Source organism: Pseudorasbora parva, chromosome 1 (genome assembly GCF_024679245.1).
Source record: "Pseudorasbora parva isolate DD20220531a chromosome 1, ASM2467924v1, whole genome shotgun sequence".
NCBI classification, from domain to species: domain Eukaryota; kingdom Metazoa; phylum Chordata; class Actinopteri; order Cypriniformes; family Gobionidae; genus Pseudorasbora; species Pseudorasbora parva.
This window is the reverse complement of record NC_090172.1, coordinates 47,678,218-47,700,943: the sequence shown is the minus strand read 5'-3', so window position 1 is coordinate 47,700,943 and position 22,726 is coordinate 47,678,218. Positions and strand designations below refer to the sequence as shown.

Sequence of the window (22,726 nt, the reverse complement as noted above, 5' to 3'; positions counted from 1 at the left end):
AAAGCATCATATGATGCCGATTTACTGTGGCAAGTATGTTATTGCCTGTATTAAACACACACTTAAATATGCTTAAGAACAGAGAGAACGCAGGTACCAGTCAGGATTTGAGTCCCTGGAAAAAGATATTGGCTTTACACTGGTTTTACAAAAGGGTTGAGCCAAAAACGCACACTTTTGCAATATCATGATGTCAACTCTTTCCTGAAGTTGGTGGTTTTCAGTGTTTTTCTTGATGGAACTTAACGATTGGCAGGGCACTTTTGGATTGTGGAGCATTTTTTGTGCCATAACATTCTGTTTCTACATGGTGGTCTGTTCATACACTGACATCCTTCGGCAGACATTTTGAGTGTTTTTACTGTCTGATCCATAAAACCTTTGGGTGAAAGCTTAATGCTCAGTGTGTCTCTGTTGCATTAACGTTTCATTATTTAGCTCATGCTGGCAAAATGCTCTGAAAATGCGGCAGCTTTTATATGAGGAGCTGCAACTTGTAGTGTTGTAGCTGATGAAGCCACAACATAGACGTGTACCTTGTCTGCTAGTACTTTTGGATTTGTTTACTTAATTTGGAAGTGGTTTTGTTTCAAAGTCTTGACTGTTGCAGATAGAAAGTATGAGGCTCTCCCATTTGTAGTCTGTTCAGCTTCATTGCATCATCAATTGTTGTAATTTCTCGTGTTGTCTTACATCACAAACATTGAATGTCAGTGAATTGCACTATCGTTCAAAAGTTTGGGGTCAGTAAGTTTTTTTGTTTTTGAAGAAATTAATACTTTTATTGTGCAAGGACAAATTAAATTGATCAAAAGGGTCAGTAAAGACTTTTATAATGCAACAAAAGACTTTTATCAAATAAATGCTGTTCTTTGCAACTAGGGCTGAAACGATTCATCGAGTAACAAGTTAATCGAATCCAATAAATCCTTGAGGCAAAATCATCTGCCTCGATGCTTCGCTTAGTCCATTTAACTACACACAGATGTTGCAGAAAGACATTTTTTGTGTAAGGAATCGGAGTATGAGTGGATTGCTGTTAAATCCGCAGTTCAGGTGCGTAAACAACCTAAAAATTGCAGGTGGATGAGAGAAATCATTAATATGTTGATTTTAGGAACTCTCATTTCACGCTAAAACGCAGTGAATGTGTGTCTTTAACACAATGCGCGAAAGAGACCGGGCATCAGCACTGGTAATATCATTTAGTATCGCTGTTTTACCTGAAGACAACTGTGTGTTGAGCTTCAGGATGCGACGCTGAACATTTTACGTTTCATTTGCGGCAGTTCACGCGTCAGCTGACATGTTTTTAATAGTAAGTGTTTAGAGAGTGTGGCAAAAGGCTAATTCGAACCTCTGATCGATTTGCTTCAACTTGATGACATGCGCCTATAGGCAAGGTTATGGATTTTACCCATTTCTCTGTCTTTATCACCGTCAAATGTCACTATCGATATAGCCTCTGATATCTTACGGTCCAACTCGTCTGACGCCAGTCTGATATATTCTTTCTCTTCTTCATCTTCACTCAGTTGTAGATTAGGGATATTATTCAGCCTTATTATGCTGCTTTCATCGTCGCTCAGATCATCTCTAGAGCCGGCCAGAGCGCTGCATAAATAATTAGCCACGCGTCCCTTGGAGGGCGGGGCAATAACAAGCCAGAATGGAAATACACACAGACAAAACAAGGTGATCCACAAGACCCCCCCCACTTTTATTGGAAAGCAGGGGTGTTTCTAGGATTTTCGTTTTAGGGGAGCTTAGCCCCCAGTGAGAAATGCCTATGGAAAAAATAGTAACATAGTGTAGTGTCCAAATTGCGGCATTAACTAGTAGCTTACAAACATGCATACCCAAACGATATTGGCTGTTTATTACTTATAAAGCAAATATTACCCCCTTACTGCATTTTCATACTTTACATGTAATATTTGTTTCCAATAATGTTTATAATTACAGAGATCCAAAATGTTAGGGGGGTTCGAGGGGCATGCTCTCCCGAGAAAATTTTGATTTCTATGATCTACATATGTGCATTTTAAGATGTTCTGAAGGCCAAAAAATTAGATAACAATAGCACTAAAAATGCCTAATCTGATGAAAATGGCTTTGTTAATATTTCTTGTTCGTTAATTAGGCCTACATTATGAATCACATCATAAATTGTGAAAATAGAGTAGACAAAAGTTTATTAATTTGCCTGAATATTTTTGTGAAAATAAAACTTGGCCGCAAAAAGAAAATTGAAGATACAATACAAGAGAAAAATAAATGACAGATATCTTAACTTTCATTTTTACAAAATGTGTATATATCTGCTACAGAGGCTCAGATGTACACACACACACACACACACACACATCTCTGCTTCTGACGTGCGCTCTGCTCCGCGCCGCTGCGGATTGAAGAACACGCAGACTAAAAAAGACGGGACGAAGCCGAAGAAAAAAAGCAGGATTACATTAATGCTGGGATGAGCGGAAGCATGCATGCATTTCCTTGACTTTCTTCATGTTGTATTTGTAGCTTGTCGTTGCAATCCTTGTGAGGCATGCAAGATGTCCATTGGTGAGGCGGTTTCTCTGTTAGAATCGTCCTAATTTAGCGTCATGGAATGGATTTGGCGTGCATATGGTACACAGTTTTTCGCGTGCATATGATACACGTATTATACGCACACCCCCATCCAAGAGCGTGTCATATACCCGCCATAAAGTGCGTATCATATGCACGCCAAAACTCGTATACATTCCATGAGATTGCACACTCGTACAATTGATACGCATTCACGTGATATAATGCGAGCCGCAAATTAAAGCTTGGCGAGCCGCGCAATGAGTAACACTGCTATATACCAACATTTGCATACAAATAATTGTGTAAATGAGGGGATTTAATCAAGCTAATAATCTTTGAAAAGCCTTCCAAAAAGTGGGAGCCACAGCTGCTGCTACTATTTTGATCACACACCGTATCGTCTGTTTTTTAATTTTTTTTACCTGGCTTTTATTAAAACCTTTACAACTGCTCTTTTATTCGTTTCCAAAGCAAGGTGTTAAAATGTGTGTTGGATTTCTGGTTTGCTTTCTGGCCTTCTGTAATGTAGCAGTGGAAACCCTGAGGTAACAGAAAGGCCTTCCATATCAATATCATCAAGCACCTTGTAAGGGGAACACTATTTGTCATTATTTACTTAAAACCTGATTTGAGCTCCAAACTCATTGGCTGCTGTCTTTGTTTTCCCTTTGTGTTTGTGAAATGCTGGAACAGTGCAGCATGGTGTCGGGAAGTTCAACACACATTATCACCCTTCCTCCGACCAGGGTGTAATCAACACAGACAGCCATTGGTTTTCCTTGAACGATAGTCTCTGCTTCTCGTTAGGATGTCGTGAGTGTACATTCATTGTTTTTACAAACAGGGATCGGTGTGTGTTGCATAAATAAGCGGACACGTTTGAAATATGAGCGCATTGAGAGACCCTACACACTCCATGCTGAGTTTTCTCAGGGGTCCTCCACGTGTGGTGTGTGTTGGCGTTGTTTGTAGAAGTGTTGTGACGTTTCAAAAGTGCTATTATTATTATTATGAAATCTATCCTTGGCCTAGTGTCCAGAACCCCTTGTTCTGCTATTCCTCCTCCTCTTTATCTGTCTTTCTTGCTTTATTATTTTTTCTCTTTCAGTCTCACTGTACTGTGTGTACTGTTTATTTTGACAGGCAATTGCTGTTGAGTAGTTTTTAATGAGGGCTTTGATGACCCTTTGTTTAATTAACTGGAGACTGGAGAGAAGGAGTGCAAGCGGCCTCTAACTGTTCACTCATTTTAGCCTTTCCTACTTTCTTCCCTTTTTTGATTTTCGAGCCCCTGAGCTAATTGTTAACATCCCTGCCCTGAACTTTAAAACAAATGTGCTACTGTGAGAGGGGTGTGCCATACGAAGCAGAACTGTTTAAATCAGTCTCTAAACACGCATATCTTTGAACGAAAGCTACAACGTTTAAGTGTTGAAAGTAGCTAATCTGTTCAGATTTATACATGTATGGTTGAAGCTTGGATTCAACCATTTAAGTATTAATTTTGTGGGCTTAGTGAAAATGTCCGAATGGAAGGAGCTGTCCTCTGCAACTAAGGAGGAAATTGTTAAAATGGTTAAATATGGTCAATAGTTTTTGAAGGTTGCTCATGCTGGTTGTGAATGGTCACAATTTTTGCAGAATTATTTCAAAGCACAGTAAGTACCACTACTTTTCAGAATTTGAAGTGCTATGCCGTGTGAAGGATGAAAATCCCCTTGAATGTAGGACCACCTCAAAACCGCTTCTAAAATCCTTGAGACATGCAATTGTTAGGAACCTTCAATTTGATCTTGAACACTAAGTCAACAGCTACAAGAGGCTGGATTGAGGAGTTGTGAAACAGTAAAGAAACCATCTATTAGTTTTATCAATTGCAAAAAACACCTTGTATTTGACATATTGGAGATGTGGTCTGCAGTCCGACAAATCAAAATATAACTTCCTAGCATTGTATGGTGTCAAGTATTGTTGTAGAAGATTACTGGTGTGTTTTAATACCAAATGCATGCATGGCGAACGGCAGGGGAAACATAATGCTATTGGCTGCATGTCTGCAGCAGGTGTTGGAAAAACATATACAGTTGCTGGGACTTTGAAAATGGAACAATACTTGGGAATCCTGCTGAACACAATGTAGCCAAGTATGGAGGATCTGTTTGGAGAGCAAAGATGTATTTTCCAACATGATAATTATCCCAAACACACCACGAATGCAACAAAGTTGCGCATATTATTGCTCAGCATTCTGAAGTATTCAAGTAGCCTCCTTGGTTCTCTGAAAACGTTGTGAAATTATAAATCTGAATTGGGATGAGTATGCGGGTCTTCTAATGAAGCTCAACTTTGAGAAAATTTTAAGGAGGACTGGAAAGAAGTTAAGCACAACATGTGCAAAGTTTAATGTGTAAATAGCCAGTAGAATAGCTGCTGTAAAATATGAATAACTGATTACATTCAATGGATGTTATAATTTCTGTTGGCCTTTTGTTTTTCTATGTATTAATTATGTAAAACCCATATTCCATGATATGCTGGAGATTGTCTTTCTTGCCAATTAAGTCTAATCTTCTTCCCTATACAGTGGGTACGGAAAGTATTCAGACCCCTTTACATTTTTAATTCTTTGTTATATTGAAGCCATTTGCTAAAATCATTTAAGTTCATTTTTTCTCTCTTATTAATGTACACACAGCACCCCATATTGACAGAAAAACACAGAACTGTTTACATTTTTGCAGATTTATTAAAAAAGAAAAACTGAAATATCACATGGTCCTAAGTATTCCGATCCTTTGCTCAGTATTTTGTAGAAGCACCCTTTTGATCTAATAAAGCCATGAGTCTTTTTGGGAAAGATGGAACAAGTTTTTCACACCTGATTTGGGGGTGCCATTCCTCCTTGAATATCCTCTCCAGTTCTGCCAGGTTGGATTGCAAACATTGGTGGACAGCCATTTTCAGGTCTCTCCAGAGATGCTTAATTAGGTTTAAATCAGAGCTCTGGCTGGGCCATGCGAGAACAGTCACAGAGTTGTTGTGAAGCCACTCCTTCATTATTTTAGCTGTGTGCTTAGGGTCATTGTCTTGTTTGAAGGTGAACCTTCAGCCCAGTCTGAGGTCTTGAGCACTCTGGAGAAGGTTTTCGTCCAGGATATCCCTGTACTTGGCCACATTCATATTTCCCTCGAAACAGTCGTCCTGTCTCTGCAGCTGAAAAACACCCCCACTGCATGATGCTGCCACAACCATGCTTCACTGTTGGGACTATTATATATTTTTCTCCACACATACCGCTTGGAATTAAGGCCAAAAAGTTATATTTGGTCTCATCAAACCAGAGAATCTTATTTCATTGGTTGTCCCAAATGTCTTCCATTTCCTTCATTTTAGGAAAATTAAGTGCAACAAAAATTGTTTTGTAACCATGGCCGGATCTGTGCCTTGCCACAATTCTTTCTCTGAGCTCTTTGACCTCATGATTCTCATTTGCTTTTACATGCACTGTGAGCTATAAGGTCTTATATAGAGAGGTGTGTGGCTTTCCTAATCAAGTCCAATCAGTATAATCCAACACAGCTGGACTCAAATGAAGGTGTAGAACCATCTCAAGGATGATCAGAAGAAATGGACAGCACTTGAGTTAAATATATGTCACAGCAAATGTATTTAATTTATTTGTGCATTAAATTAATACAGATAAATCAATATAAGGAAATATAGAAACTTTTCAGCCCTGCCCAGATTGTGACTTTATTTGTTGCAAAAAATCTAAGTTCACCACATTTATAAATGCTTCACTCCAATCAGAACAAATGACTTGTGAGTGATTAGAATGTCCCCAGTAGGAGACAGGTACCCATACCGCGTCTTCATTCCACCATGAGGAACAGAAACAACCCTTACTACTTTGGGCTCTGTGATTTATTATGGCTATTAAACATACAGAGACAGGAGTCCGGAAAACAAGTGTGTTTATTTTTTAATCACTGCAGTGCAGTGCATGCACTCTAATCATTTATAATCACCTAGTTAGTGCTTCAGCCTGATTAGTGGCTGGCTGAATATGACTGCAATGTGTGTGCATATGTGTACTTGTGCTATGTTGTTTAAGTGTCACGTTGAACGCACAAAACAGTTTTCTACTCATTAAATCCATGTCAACTGTAGATTAACACGTAGGACATAGGCATTTCAGAAGCTGGTGGAGATGGATTATAGCAATTTCACATGGGGCCTGACCCCACACAGGACACAATCACACGCCTCCATCCTCTTTTTGGAGTGAGAGAGAGGAGGGCAAAGCTTTTCCTGTTGACCCCACCTGACCTGAACCATTCAGGGCTTTGTTGGTCAGGTGCGTGTGTGTACTTTATATGACTGTGTACAAACTAAGAAGCTTTCTGCTAAGTGAAGTTCACAGCCATATGGCCAACTGATGTTATGGCGATGCCAACCCTACCCATTCCTTGCCCTCTGATCCTGTAAGAACAACCTCATGTCGCAGTTAGCTATTGTGCTCACAACGTACAGTTACCCCGAAAGGAAACTTAAGACAGTCTTAAAACTCTAGAAGTAATTGCATTAGATATCTTAATATATAGCCAAGTGCCATTCCTTTTGTAAATTAAAGTGCAAAACATGTCACTTACTGAAAAGTGTCCACAGTTAATGTAATCAACAACCTTGGAATAGTTGTATAGACGTGGCTCAGAAAAGTAGTTATTTGGTCTAGGTTTTACAGCATTTTATTAATTTTTAGATTTAATTTAATTAAATTTGAAAAATCCATTTTAAAAAAACCTGTCCCCACTTTAGTCTTTAAGGCTTTTAAGCTGTCAGAGACCAAACCTGAGCATTTGTTAGTTAGTTTGTGCTATTGGCTTATAATTTGTGAAATGTCTACTGTGGAATTTCCATGGGAGATGGAGAGAAACAGAGGAAGAGGAGGAAAGAATGAGATGACTGAACCAAAGAGGGCATTGTCTTGCTTTCTGTTTTTCCTTCCATTCACTACCCATCTCACATGGACAGACGTCTCATTCTCTCTTACATGGATTTACTGTATGCATCCCTCATTTCACTAGATTTATTGCCCAAGTTTTTCCAATGTGCAGGAAGTCTTTTTGTATAATGGTGTTTTGTTTTTATTTTTTGACCCCATCAGATAAAAATCCCACATAGACTCTTGGCTCTTCAGTCTGCTGTTTTCTTTCAGGTTTAGTGTCATATTAATAGCTTTGGATCTCCCCTGAAGTATTAGCCTGATTGTCAGGAAGGCGCTGGACGGCAGACAAGGGCATATTTGAGGTTTTCAGCTTGGAACTTGAATTGTGTGTGTATCTGGGTGTGTGACGGTGAACGTGTGTTGATATTAAAACAGCACTGTGATTCTCCCGCCATAAATATACACCAGAGTGCTGCTAAGCTCCCCTCTTTATGTTTGCGAGATTGCATGTAAGCATTAACTTTTGTGGTTGTAAATACAATATGAAAAGTTTTTCTTGCTCTTTTAGAGATGAGTGCAGCAGATGCCGACAATTCAGCGAATCATATTATATTTAGTTGGACAAATGAGGGGAGAAACATATAAACAATTCAAATAAATGTCCATAGGTTTACCACCTACTGAAGAGGGTTATAATGTTTGAAAGAGAATTAATATGTGAACCTTACTTTTTTCTCCCTCATCTGTCCTTTTTCTCTAGGGTAAGGTGGCTCAGACGGCATGCATGTCAGCCTGTAAACACCTTTCCACCTCCCTGCTGCAGCTGCTGCTGGAGGCTGATGTGAGGCAAGTGTCTATGGGAGCCCTGCAGCAGTTCAACGTGGATGTCAAAGAGTGTGAAAGTAAGTTTGAGCAAAAGCTCAGTGACCATTCATAAGCCTCCTTAAACCTGATTGCATGATTGTGCTTCATCCTGGTGTGGCCCAATTTAAAATATCCTGAATCGCACTGGAGACTTTTAATTAAGCCACAATGCTATGTCCGCTGTAACTAACTTATTTGGCACTCATGTGATGTTCTGAAACACTGAGCTGAAAGTTGAGAAAAAGGTGAGAAGAGAAGATATATATAATATGTATATACTGTGTATATATAGTATGTATCTAGTATTTGAGATTCGTTGCTTGGCCCATCTGTCCTCACGGCTTTGCGTGTAACCACAGCTAAAACTGCCTTTGAGCGCCTAACCCCGTATGGTTAATGGATTTCCCGGGATCCTCAGCCAGCTCACGCTATCGCACATGGGTCACAGACAGAGAAAAAAAAAAAAGACCCCAGTCATAAAACGGTCACATCAGTCACCGTATGCTACCTTGCATTTGAGTTTACATTTTTTGGAAGTTTCAAGATTGGGTCTTAGGAAATAGTACAAAACTAAAATAACTTCTTAAAGATGTAACCACTTGAACACACAGACGATCTGTCTGTGGTTCAATCTATCAACAGTTTGGACGTGTCTGCACTGTGGGATAGAGAGGGAGGGAGATAAGAAGGCACGATGAAGAGAGGAAATTATGAGGATCAGCCTAGGAGAGATTGAGAAGGGTTGGATAATATATTTCTTTGTATAAAGCTTGATCATAAGCAGGCCCAAAAAATGTTTAATGTGTAATGTTGGATTTGGGTAAACTGTGAAGTGCAGGTAAGGCTGCTGTATTTTGAATGGATTGAATTCTGGAAATAGCTTTAAGAAAGTAGTCCTGATGTGTAGTGTTGAAGCTGTGGACAAGCATCTTAATGATTTCACTGTCAGGAATTAAAAAAAAAATGTTTTACCTTTAGGGGTACAACAGATGGTCATTGGGGCAGTACACTTAAAAGGGACAGCGCTCAGTTAAATAAATGTTTCTGCATATTTCACTACATGGCGGCAGCAAAAAAATCTACATCTTATCTTATGATACTCAAATGTAGTTTGGTGCTAAGGAGTTAGGGCTGGTTCACACGAAAAGTAGAAACCGAATGCAAAAAGAAAGAAAATTCAAATACAAAAATGCTAGACACGAGCAGTTAAAATGCGAAGGCTATGTCATGCTCAAGACCACAAAAGATATGAGATGCGAGTGCAGCGGTTAAACATACTGATTCTGTATGAATAGCCCCTAATGCCGATGAATGTTTTAATCTCTATATTAAGATTTTCACCAACGTCTACGTGAACATCCATAGGCTTGCTCAACCAGTGTAGTCACATCACTCACTCCATACATGATCAGCTTTTGAAAAAGCTTATATTAGTCATAAAACCACATTTAACAACATATACAAAACTAATCTTTAAAGAAATTGTATGAATAGAGGTGGAAAATCAGTCATCATACCAATACGTTATTATCTTGAGCCTGCAAGAGGCTCTGTTAAACTGAGATTGGCCTCTCTCGCGTCTGCAGTGCCGCTTTGACCTGTACAACACCAGGAGCGAGCGATTGGACAATCAAAGGGAGAGGGCGTCAAGAGTTGCTTCCTGTTCAGTTCAGCTGGTTTTAGGGAGCATAAAGGTCTTGACAGAATTTCCTTGCTTATCCCTCGAGAGGTTCTTAGCGTAGTCGCTAACAGGGCTTTATACTGGTATGTGGCAGTAAGGTGAAAGCCTAGGGGTCCGTGTTCTTGAATCTTGATGAGATGTGCTCTGACACGCGTCACGTAAACCATGCCGCCTTTGTCGCAGGTCTCTCTCCTGTAAAAAGGCGAGTGGGGAAGTTTGCAAAATCGACAGAGTCTCGGCAACAAAAGCGCGAGGGTAAGTAGTTGCTGGCTCAGCGTTTGCGGGGGTCAGAAATAAAGATGGCAGGCGTGTAATTTGCGTGAGAGGCAAGAAAGGCACGCAGCATCACAAGGTGAAAGGGATTTCTTCTTGCCCCGGCTTGTTTTGTCTCCGCGTGTCAAATGTTCCGTTTTTCAGAATGGTGAAGCTGCTTGTTTACGGGTTCCCGTCCAAAGGCACAGAAAGGTCCAATGGCCCTCAGAAACCTCTACAACTCTTGCACTCCCCACACACCCCCAGCTCATTGGCTTTTCAGAAGTGTTGTCGGCCCCTTCGCTAAGTACCACGCCACTGGTCTGGGAGAGCGGCCTCATGGGAAACGGCGTCAGTCTTGAGGTTACGGGGTAAAGGCAGCCCCCTCATCCCCACATCCCCTCTATCTGGCTTGTCAGATCAACGTTGGGGAGAATTAATGAGAGTTTGATGATTTTTGTTTCTTTTTTTTCTCAAATGGGCAGCACAAAGACGGTGGCAGACCTAGAGACATGACTCTGCTCTGAACCACCCAACTAACCCTCCACCCCCTCTGCTAGCACCCCCAAAACCTTCAAAGCCCCCTTCCATTTCACCTCCCCCGCCCCCACTGAACCTCCCCCTGTCCTCCCCTTGTCCCGGCTGTCATCCGTCTGCCAATCTCCCGCTCCATGGCGAATTCCCTGCTCTCTTTATCCCTCTCTCTTTCCCACAGGGTTTGCCAGGGCCGGCCCGGTGCCTGGCTTCCAGGGGGACACTCTGCTGCTCGCCTTCATCGACTTGAGACAAGTAAGTCTTTGTTTTTTTCCACTCCTTTTTCTTTTCTTTCATTCTTCTTTCCCCTTTCTTCTGTTTTCTCCTGTTTACCCCTCAACATCCCCCCCTTCTTTCTCTTATTTTCCCCTCTACTGTCAAACCCAACCCCCTAAACCTCCACACTAGCCTTAGTTTTGTTTGAAGGTTTCTTTCCTCCAATGTGTGAGTCTGTGTGTGTTTGTATTCATATCTGTGGTCTCGAGGCCCAGCTTGATATTCACCTTTAGGTGGTTTTGTATTAACCATTGTGGTATAGAGGTGGCCTCAAGATCTCCTTCTGGTTTAAAGTAAGATTTTTTAGATGGTTCTTTACGGGTCATCTTATCCCATTTGCACCTCTGCACACTTGAACATAGCGGAAATGGAGTCGCTGATAGGAAACGTTGACCTGTACCATTGCTCTGGCTTGAAAAACACAAACTAAAACACAATGTGAAGAACATCAAGGTGATTTTGCAATCAGAAAGGAAAAAGTCCAAGGCATTATTCTTTCATCCCAATTATTGTTTTTAGAGGACATTTTGATAGAATTTTGGTTGCTCAGAGTTCAATATTATGTTGTCAGAGCCGTAGGCCAGTAGATAACACACATACTTCAAGTTCAGACCCAGAGCATGTACCTGTATGTTGTGGCTACCTGTAAGTACCTCACAATTCAAGTCTGATTCAGGGAGTCATAAATCAAATTAAATTATGATCCTTTACAATCCTTTTCCAGAAATTATATATAGTATAAAGGCCAGCAACTTTACAGAGTTATGACTAGATTTCTTATGTTTATGGGTTGGCTCAACTATGCTCCGATTGCCGTAACTACAAAATCCACACTAAAACCATATATATTGGTTGAGTTACTGCATGTAGGGCAGTATTGTCATCATAAAAAAAAGAGGGAAACACTTATTCCCCATTGATTTGCTTATACATAACATATTAAGTGTCTCTTTATATTCAACATGAACAAGCTACAAAAAAAAGCTTGGAATATTCTTTATTGAAGGTTGTTCTTTTGCAACATTGTGGCTTTTTATCTAAAGTCCTGTGTGGCAGGTCTTCCATGTCTTCTGCAAACAACAGCTAAGCGATCGAGTTAGTGTTTGTGCATCTAACTGAAGTTAGCTAAATAAATTCTTACTTTTTGGAGAAAAAAAAAGGCCCTTAAGAAGTATGTAGCTTATGCGTGTTTGTGAATTCCGAGATCTAGAGAGGATGGGAAACATATAATAGTGGGGGTATAAGGGTCCATATTTGGGACCCCCTCCCCTGTTGCCGAAGTGGCCAACCTGGGCGGGTGTCAGGGACTGAGAGGGGATGACGGATGGGCTGGATGCTCAGGGAGTACTGGATGAATGAGCTGACAGACAGTGACGGATAGCTCTTTCTTCCACTAAAACAATTCCGTTTTGTCCCGCCTGCCATCATGATGCAGTGCCACTTGTTTTCCATTTAGTTTTTTTTTTTTAAAGTTTTTTTTAAACCTGACTTCACCATGAAGGCGCTTGTGTGGTTTTGCTTTGTTTGTTTTTTTAAGAGAGGAGAAAAGAGGATGCTGAAGAAAAGAATGAACAAAATAGCCATTTTGCTTTTTTTAATGTCATGTTTTGCTTTTGAGCTGTCATGATGCATGACTCTACAAAGATATCTTTCATTATTAATACTGTTATTGTTATTATAATTTCAATAGCATCCGAAGTCGGTAGAGGTGTAGTCTTCTCTCAAGAGGTGGCTGTTTAAAAGGGTTGTTCTGGTGATCAGAGACGTCAGAACTGTTCTGTCCCCCTGCGTGCCTGGCCCTGAATACGCCCGATAAATCAACCTGAAGGGCCCGTTTGTGTCCCAGTCTCCCGGGTCCTGGGATGGGGCTGCGGGTCAATCCTTATGGAGATAGACAACGAAAAGGTCCGGAAGCTCTGGGAGGGGTTTTGGTGAGAGGCTGGAACCTGGATTCACTCTCCTATCTGAAAAGACAAGAATACAAAAAGAAAAGAAGGACATCTAAATTCTGCTTCAAAGCGCTTTAGACAGAGAGGAATAAGAGGATGGATGGAGGATGACGTGAAAAACGACTTAATTCTCAGACGTTCTCAATCATTATTGCATTAATCTGTACTTTCCAGCTACATTCACATAGCGGGGAGATGTGGTTGACAGTGTTGTTTGGAGTGCTGAATATAGTTATTTGGTTACAATTCTTAAAATGCCTACCTGAAATTTTCAGGTGTCAACAGATGAATTTCCATCAGTGACTTCATATTGTATATGCAAAATAAATGTACATATACCATGAAGAATGGCTGGCTACATTCATAACACTTCAGTTTAATGTTGAGGAACATAGAAAAAAATTGGCGCAAGAACTGGACTTCAGAAACTTCAGACACAATCGATTGTCAATCTTAAACACAGTGTGTAAGTGGCCTTCCTGTTATTTAACTTTTCAAAATATGAATAATATGTGAAAGGAAAGACAAGACAGAGCTAAAAACCTTCCTGTGTTTGACTTGTCCTCCAGTCTTTTTTAGCAGGTTTTACAAGATTTTACAAGAAAATAAAACAACAGATAAAAATCAGTCAGTGAGGAATCAGTAGGCATTATTATAAATGGTATGCTCCAGGCTGCAGTTCTATATTTAGGAGTCTTATATTAGCAGATTATATTAGGGAGGGTTTGTGGTGATGGGAACCCTTGGTTGGCCTTGGTGTGGGAGGCCTGCTGGCCTCTGTGGCGAAACTGGCCCCCCAGCAGCGCACGTTTTTGGGGTTGCCGCATGCCTCAACTCTTGCGCTGGATCTTCTGCCTTCCCAAATTCCTAAGGGCTGGGGGTGGAAAGAGCCAGCAGCCAAGCGTTGGTTGATGCGGAGGCCCTGATGGCCTTACAGAACAGTTTTAGTATATGAAGGGGTGGTCTAAATGGAGTTTGGCTAAATTTGACTAATTTGTTGGTTAACTACATATGGTTTGTGTCTGTCTGATTTATTTATTCTTCTGTGTCCTTAATTATATGTCCGTAAAACATACCGTATTTTTTTTGTTTGTTTTCTTTTGTTTTTACAAATCTTTCAAACAAGACTTTTTGATGTTAACATTCAAAGATTGCTTTTACAAAAAAAATGCTTTTCCATGTAAAAATTAGTTGAATTTCAGTTAATTTTTAATTCTGTTTTACATTCAAATTTGATATTGTTATTTTGCATTCATATTCATTGCAAATTGAATTGGAACTTTTAAAGGCATTTTCGTTTTAGTTCTAAATTGCGCTCAACACTGCAGGTCTCTACACTGGACATGACCACAACAGCTAGAAACTGTTTACACTGGACGCAGCGAAGCGACCATTGCAAAGCATTTGTCCTTCATGTCAATACGTCATAAATAGAACGAGGGACCCATTTACTTTTTAGGATTTGTTGTCACATTGCACCTTGCCGCATCAATTGTAGACAACATCACTGATTATAATGGGTTATACTGTCTTTTGTCACGTCGCATCACGCAATTGTTATTTGATGCCCTGGGACAGGTGCATAAAAGTCCTTCCTTCCAGCCTCCATTTGTGCCATAGAAGGCTGATGGTTGAAGGTATGAGAGACATTATTTTCATCCCCTGTGGTGGTGTCTCTCCTCCCCATACTTCATGATCCATTCCTGGGGCACTGCATAGAAGAGCAGAGGGGTGGGGAAACGTTTTCCTGGTCCCGTGAATTTAGGAACCATGAGGCTGCTAAGAATTCCTGTGGCCTGTCCACAGGCATTATCCTAGAATTCCTGGAACGTTGTTAAAAGGATTCAATGTAAAATGCTTTTCCCCTCTCTAACCCCTTCCATTCCTTTCTTTTAGTCCTTAGCGGTGAAAGCATAACACCAGTGACACCACTAGAGACTTATGCTTGCATCCTTCTGAACCTTATGGACACCTTCTTAGTGGCTCTAAGATTTTAGCTAGCCATCTGCAGCTCTGTCTGATTTCTTTTACCTCTTTTACCTCTATGCCCTCGTTCACTTTTCTACTGTGATTGTGATAACTGTGTTCTGGAGTGAAATTTTGCTGTCAAAGCTGGTTGTGTTGGTTTAAGCGGGATTTGATGCTTGCACAGAAACAAATTATTGAAATGTAATCCGTATAATGTTCTGGCACCATCCAATGATTTAATACTCCTTAGGGTTATTTTGGATTTCCTTTGTTTTTGTGTGTGTGTGTTTGGTAATCGCTAAACAAACTCAGAGTCCTATAGTGACCCATAGTGAAAAAATGTTGTTCCGGCAACAGGGTGCAAGGCGGGGACATGTTGGTGGGCCAGAAACTTGAACACCCCCCACCCCCCACCCCACCCCGAAAGGAGTTCACTGCGGTTTAAGAAAATTTGCTGCTTGCTCCCAATTCTCAGTCAGCAAACTCCTCTAGAGAGTCAGGGAATCTGGAGAATGTTCCCTCAGTTATAAAGACTTCTCGTAATAAAATGAGAATTTTTTTTTTCTTCTAAAACTTTAAAAGTTTTTTTTTAAAGGTACACTATTTCACTTTTTTTGTGTAAAATTGACAACTTTTATATAATAAATAAATCTTCAAAAGTGTGTTTTTGGTTAATCCTGAATCACAGCAATACGCCTATATTCTGACTATTTTAGACAGTGTGGGATGCCAACCTCTGTGGACTAGCCCAGTTCCTGTGTGTCTCGTTATATACGTAACCTGAGAGAAGTAGCTCTGGCAACAATGTTCAAGATGCATGCAGTTTTGCTTATTAACCGCTAGATTGCCAAGATGTACATAGGATATCTTTTAAGTACCGGTCAAAAGTTTTGTTTTGTGTTTTTGAAAGTACTGTAGTCTCTTAATCTCAGCGTTCAAAAGTTCGGGGCCTTTTTTCAAAACTCTCATTCTCACCAAAGCTGCATTTATTTAATAAGTTCAGTTAAAAAATTCAATATTGTGAAATATTATTACAATTTAAAATATCTGGTTTATGTTGTAATACATTTTAAAATGTAATTTATTCCTGTGATTGCAAAACTGAATTTACCATTACTTCAGTCTTCATGATCCTTTATATATCACTCTAATATGCAAATGATTTGGTGCTCAAGAAACGTTTCTCTATTGTTATGAATGTTGCAAATATTTGTGCTGTTATTTTTGTGGTAACTCTGATAATTTTTTATTTAGGATTTTTTTATTCGAATTATTTGTAACAATGTGAAAGTATTTTCTGTCACTTTTGATCAAGATGTGTACATGCAACCTTGCACAATAAAAGTAATAATTTTGTTACTTTTTAATTTTGTATATTTAATTTTAATATTGACCCAAAACTTAATTGTAGTTTTTGTATTTAGTTTTTTTTTTTTTTTTCAATTTGTGACACTATAATAAATCTTCAAATTATTTGTGGTATAGGAGGAAGTTCATAGGTTCAGAGAAATGACTAACGGGAGTGTCCCATTCAAACACTTACAGTATTTATGCAGCATTTGTTTCAGACAGTTGCACAACATGTGCAAACATGCAGGCTTTGGGGAAACAATTGATCTGTTCCTGACATCACTTTCTATTAACAGTTTCTAGCTGAGTAATATTGAAAGGCTATGACCTTGCCCTTTGTAAAGTCAAAGCAAAAGTGAACTATCTTTGAAAAATGATTAATGATGAGACACAATGTGATCATTATTGAACAAGTGGAAATTCTGGCGAGTAGATGAGGGAGCATATTGTGCATATAAATGTTACGTTGGAAATCGAAACTTAACTTGATGTGGGATTTCCAGCCGTTTCCAACATTGCCATTTGGGATTTCCCTGTCAAGCATATGCCTTTGGTATATTGCAACTGTTATGCCACCTTCTTCTCTCATACAGTCAATGTCTACAGTCAACACTGTTATGGTTGTGTTCATATGTCATAATATTGGACCCATTATATAGACGGTTTCATCGAACGCACGCACATTGCCATGGTTGCGCGCCTGGTGTTTGTTTATCCGTCTGGCTAGTAGATAGTATGGTGCGCTACTCAGTAGAAACACATTTTTGACTTACTATTCTTGGATAATATTATATAAATGTTAATGGTCAAACAGAGAGCATAAGACATCAGCGCAAAAACAGTGTGCAACCCACCAAAAATTCTTGAAAGCGTCATAAATATCCAGTCTGATTGCATTTAGACTGTAATTTAGACTGCATGTTTAATATCCATCCATCCATCCATCATCTTCCGCTTATCCGGGGCCGGGTCGCGGGGGCAACAGTCTAAGCAGAGACGCCCAGACTTCCTTCTCTCTGGCCACTTCCTCCAGCTCCTCCGGGGGCACCCCGAGGCGTTCCCAGGCCAGCCTGGAGACATAATCCCTCCAGCGTGTCCTGGGTCTTCCCCGGGGCCTCCTCCCGGTGGGATGTGCCCGGAACACCTCCCTGGGAAGGCGTCCAGGGGGCATCCGAAATAGATGCCCGAGCCACCTCAGCTGGCTCCTCTCGATGTGAAGGAGCAACGGCTCTACTCTGAGCTCCTCCCGAGTGACCGAGCTTCTCACCCTATCTCTAAGGGAGCGCCCAGCCACCCTGCGGAGAAAGCTCATTTCAGCCGCCTGTATCCGGGATCTTGTCCTTTCGGTCATGACCCACAGCTCATGACCATAGGTGAGAGTAGGAACGTAGATTGACCGGTAAATCGAGAGCTTTGCCGTACGACTCAGCTCCTTCTTCACCACAACAGACCGGTACATCGCCCGCATTACTGCAGATGATGCACCGATCCGTCTGTCAATCTCCCGTTCCATCCTTCCCTCACTCGTGAACAAGACCCCAAGATACTTAAACTCCTCCACTTGAGGCAAGAACTCTCCACCAACCTGAAGTGAGCAAGCTACCCTTTTCCGACTGAGAACCATGGCCTCGGACTTGGAGGTGCTGATTCTCATCCCCGCCGCTTCACACTCGGCTGCAAACCGTCCCAATGCATGTTGAAGGTCCCGGTCTGAGGTTGCCAACACGACAACATCATCTGCAAAGAGCAGCGATGAAATCGCGTGGTCCCCAAACCGTACACTCTCCGGCCCTTGGCTGCGTCTAGAAATTCTGTCCATAAAAATTATGAACAGAACCGGTGACAAAGGGCAGCCCTGCCGGAGACCAACATGCACCGGGAACAAATTTGACCTACTGCCGGCAATGCGAACCAAGCTCCTGCTCTGGTTGTAAAGGGACCGTACTGCCCTAAGCAAGGGGCCCCGGACCCCATACTCCCAGAGCACCCCCCACAGGGTGCCACGGGGAACACAGTCGAATGCCTTCTCCAAATCCACAAAGCACATGTGGACCGGTTGGGCAAACTCCCATGAACCCTCCAGCACCCTGTGAAGGATATAGAGCTGGTCCAGCGTTCCACGACCGGGACGAAAACCACACTGCTCCTCCTGGATCCGAGGTTCCACTATCGGCCGAATTCTCCTCTCCAGTACCCTGGCATAGACTTTCCCAGGGAGGCTGAGGAGTGTGATCCCCCTGTAGTTGGAACACACTCTCCGGTCCCCCTTCTTGAAAAGAGGGACCACCACCCCGGTCTGCCAGTCCATAGGCACTGTCCCCAACCGCCACGCGATGCTGCAGAGGCGCGTCAGCCAAGACAGCCCCACAACATCCAGAGACTTAAGGTACTCAGGGCGAATCTCATCCACCCCCGGCGCCTTGCCACCGAGGAGCTTATTAACTACCTCGATGACTTCAGCCCGGGTGATGGACGAGTCCCCCTCCGAGCCCTCAGCCTCTGCTTCCTCAAAGGAAGACGTGTCGGTGGGATTGAGGAGATCCTCGAAGTATTCCTTCCACCGTTCAACAATATCCCCAGTTGAGGTCAGCAGCTGCCCATCTCCACTGTAGACAGTGTTGGTAGGGCACTGCTTCCCCCTCCTGAGGCGTCGAACGGTTTGCCAGAATCTCTTCGAGGCCAACCGATAGTCTTTCTCCATGGCCTCACCGAACTCCTCCCAGGCCCGAGTTTTTGCCTCCACAACCGCCCGGGCTGCCGTCCGCTTGGCCTGCCGGTACCTGTCCGCTGCCTCAGGAGCCCCACAAGCCAGCCAGGCCTGATAGGACTCCTTCTTCAGCTTGACGGCATTCCTTACTTCCGGTGTCCACCACCGGGTTCGGGGATTACCGCCTCGACAGGCACCGGAGACCTTACGGCCACAGCTCCGAGCGGCCGCGTCGACAATGGAGGTGGAGAACATGGTCCACTCGGACTCAATATCTCCAGACTCCCTCGGGATCTGGTCGAAGCTCTGCCGGAGGTGGGAGTTGAAGATCTCTCTGACAGGGGGTTCAGCCAAACGTTCCCAACAGACCCTCACAGTACGTTTGGGTCTGCCGAGTCTGTCCAGCTTCCTCCCCCGCCATCGGATCCAACTCACCACCAGGTAGTGATCGGTTGACAGTTCCGCCCCTCTCTTCACCCGAGTGTCCAAGACATACGGCCGGAGGTCAGATGAGACGACCACAAAGTCGATCATCGACCTTCGGCCTAGGGTGTCCTGGTGCCAAGTGCACTGATGGACACCCTTATGCTTGAACATGGTGTTCGTTATGGACAAGCCATGGTTAGCACAGAAGTCCAATAACAGAACACCGCTCGGGTTCAGATCAGGGGGGCCGTTCCTCCCAATCACGCCCCTCCAGGTGTCTCTGTCACTGCCCACATGGGCGTTGAAGTCCCCCAGTAGGACGATGGAGTCTCCAGTCGGAGCGCTTTCTAGCACCCCTCCCAGAGACCCCAAGAGGGCCGGGTACTCTGCACTGCCATTCGGCCCGTAGGCACAAATGACAGTGAGAAACCTATCCCCGACTCGAAGGCGCAGGGAAGCAACCCTCTCGCTCACCGGGGTGAACTCCAACACATGGCGACTGAGCTGGGGGGCTATAAGCAAACCCACTCCAGCCCGCCGCCTCTCACCATGGGCAACTCCAGAGTGGTAGAGAGTCCAGCCTCTCTCGAGAAGTGTGGTTCCAGAGCCTAAGCTGTGCGTAGAGGTGAGCCCGACTATTTCTAGTCGGTATCTCTCGACCTCCCGCACAAGCTCAGGCTCCTTCCCCGCCAACGAGGTGACATTCCACGTCCCTAGAGCCAGTTTCCGTGTCCAGAGATCGGGTCGTCGGGGGCCTCGCCTTCGACTGTCGCCCGATCCACTATGCACCGGCCCCTTATGATCCCTCCTGCAGGTGGTGAGCCCACAGGAGGGCGGCCCCACGTCGCTCTTTCGGGCTGAGCCCGGCCGGGCCCCATGGGGGAAGGCCCGGCCACCAGGCGCTCGCATACGAGCCCCAACCCCGGGCCTGGCTCCAGGGTGGGGCCCCGGCTGCGCCATGCCGGGCGACGTCTCGGCCCTTGTTTTTAATTTTTTCATAATGGGCTTGTGAACTGCTCTTAGTCTGGCCCGTCACCAAGGACCTGTTTGCCTTGGGAGGCCCTACCAGGGGCATAAAGCCCCGGACAACATAGCTCCTAGGATCATTCAGGTACTCAAACCCCTCCACCACGATAAGGTGACAGTTCAAGGAGGGGGCATGTTTAATATAATTTACTTATTTATTTTGCTTGTTATCAGAAATAATCTACTCTACATGTACTGGATAATAATTATTCTGGCTGCGGTTACACTTACACTGCGCATTAACATGTGATCATGTCAATCAGGACACAGTGTGTTTATACGTGTTCACATCAAGTGATCACCATCTGGATAACTGATCGGATTTTTGTGTCCTGCAAAATATTTAGATAGGGTTTTTAATAGGCCTTTATCACGGAGTGTAAAACAACTTTCGCTTTATCCTCTATTAATGGCAGTGCCCATAGAGCACAGGATTTTTGTGATGCATTAACAACTGTATATTGCAGATTGAAATGGGAGATTATTTATTAAAAACATAAATTAAGATGATGCACAATTAAAACAAAATATGATAAAGCATAAGAAAGATAACGCAGCAAATGTTGTTATTCATTATTTGCAAACATCTACTAGAAGTTAAGTTCTACAGTACGGTCCACTGTGTGCATGCACAGTAACGTTTGTTTATGTTGTTGCCATTCAAAAAAACATCTATAGACAAACATCATCTTTTGTGTTCCAGAGAAGAAAGAAAATCACACATTTAGAACAACATGAGTGAGCATGAGTAAATTACAGAATTTTCTTTTTTTAGTTGAACTTTTCCTTTAAACTTAGCTTATATTTGGAGCACTGATGGACACATTAAGTCATATTATACAACACTTTATACAATACAGGTTGTTTCAAAACAGCTCTACAGTGATAACAGGAAAATTATGCATTACATCTGTTGTTCAGCTGAAGTCAGTTTAGTGTTGATTCAGTTCCGTTTGTAAAGATCATCAACTATTAAATGATTTAATTTAATCTATAAAGCAGTTCTGCAAAAACAATGATGTCTTCGTCCAGCTCAGTTCAATTCTTATACAGTCAAATCAATAATATTCTTGAATATTAAACCATGCTTATGTGGATAATGCAAATCCAATTTCCTACCATGTCTCCAGCAACAAAAGAGGCAAAATGCCTAAATTAAGGTGATTTGTTCCTTAAGGACATCCAATTTCACAGTTAATAAGAATTCCATGTCATCCACTGACAGTTCAATGACCATGGAGCTGATCTGTAAGGTTATTTTCCACCTTTGGAGGGTGGATGAGTTTAAGACCACCTCTGTCCCACATTCTCTTTTAGTGATGTCAGTAGGATAAACCCGGAGCCTGAGTGTGTGTTTGTGTTTTTAATGGAGCTGCTCTTTCAACCGCAGTCTCCCTGAACCTTAAACCTGACTGGTTCAGTAGCTGAGGTCAGGCAGTGAAGGTGCGCAGGAAAGAAGAGAGATTGAGGATGAAACCATATGGGCCGTGATCTTCTCCTCACCCCCTTCAACTACAGCCTCCCACAGATCCGCTCTTTGTGTGGTTCCTTCAGGGAGAGATAGAAAGTTTAAAAGAACAAAGACTGCCACAGAATCTCGATTGTACAAGCAAACCAGCTCTCCTAGATTTTCCTGTCTTTGCTTATGGAAAATATGTGAAAAAATGAATGAGAAGGAGTGGAAATGTAGGAAGGAGAAAGAAAAGGAAACGACACAGGCAGTGCTCTCCTCAGACCATTTCTCCATAGTCTCCCTAAACAAGCCAGTGACAGGTGTCACAGTTTAATCGTCCCCCATTTGCTTCCTCTCAATGCCCAGTGAGTGTGTCACGCTTAAATCCATCCCCCCTGCTCTTTCTCAATGGTGTGCTGGTGTGTGTCAGTGAAAGGCCTGTTTGAGGCGCTGTCATAGGTCTCCAGGGGTCAGATGGATGAGCTGCCCTGCTTGTATGGAGTCAGTGAGGGAGCAGATATTCTCCGAGCAGGGGGTTGACATCTCTCTTTACGGCAGGGTCCCATTCAGCCCTATGAGGATGGCACTGACATGAATCTTCTCTCTCAGTCCAGCATGAACACAAACTGTCAACTGATTGCATCTCCAGCTTACCCTTTTCTTTCTTTCTCTCTCGAATGCTTAAAAAAGGATGTTTCACCCAAAAATG

General features: G+C 42.6%; 1 protein-coding gene across 3 annotated transcripts in view; it reads left to right on the top strand.

The window, feature by feature from the left end:
- exoc6b (exocyst complex component 6B) overlaps positions 1 to 22,726 on the top strand; it is a 123,423-nt gene that overhangs the window by 79,258 nt on the left and 21,439 nt on the right. For all 3 annotated transcript variants that reach the window (XM_067443512.1, XM_067443497.1, XM_067443506.1), the window contains 2 exons: positions 8,292 to 8,433; positions 11,044 to 11,117. In XM_067443512.1, coding sequence (XP_067299613.1) covers positions 8,292 to 8,433; positions 11,044 to 11,117 — 216 coding nt within the window. The remainder of the gene's footprint in view (positions 1 to 8,291; positions 8,434 to 11,043; positions 11,118 to 22,726) is intronic.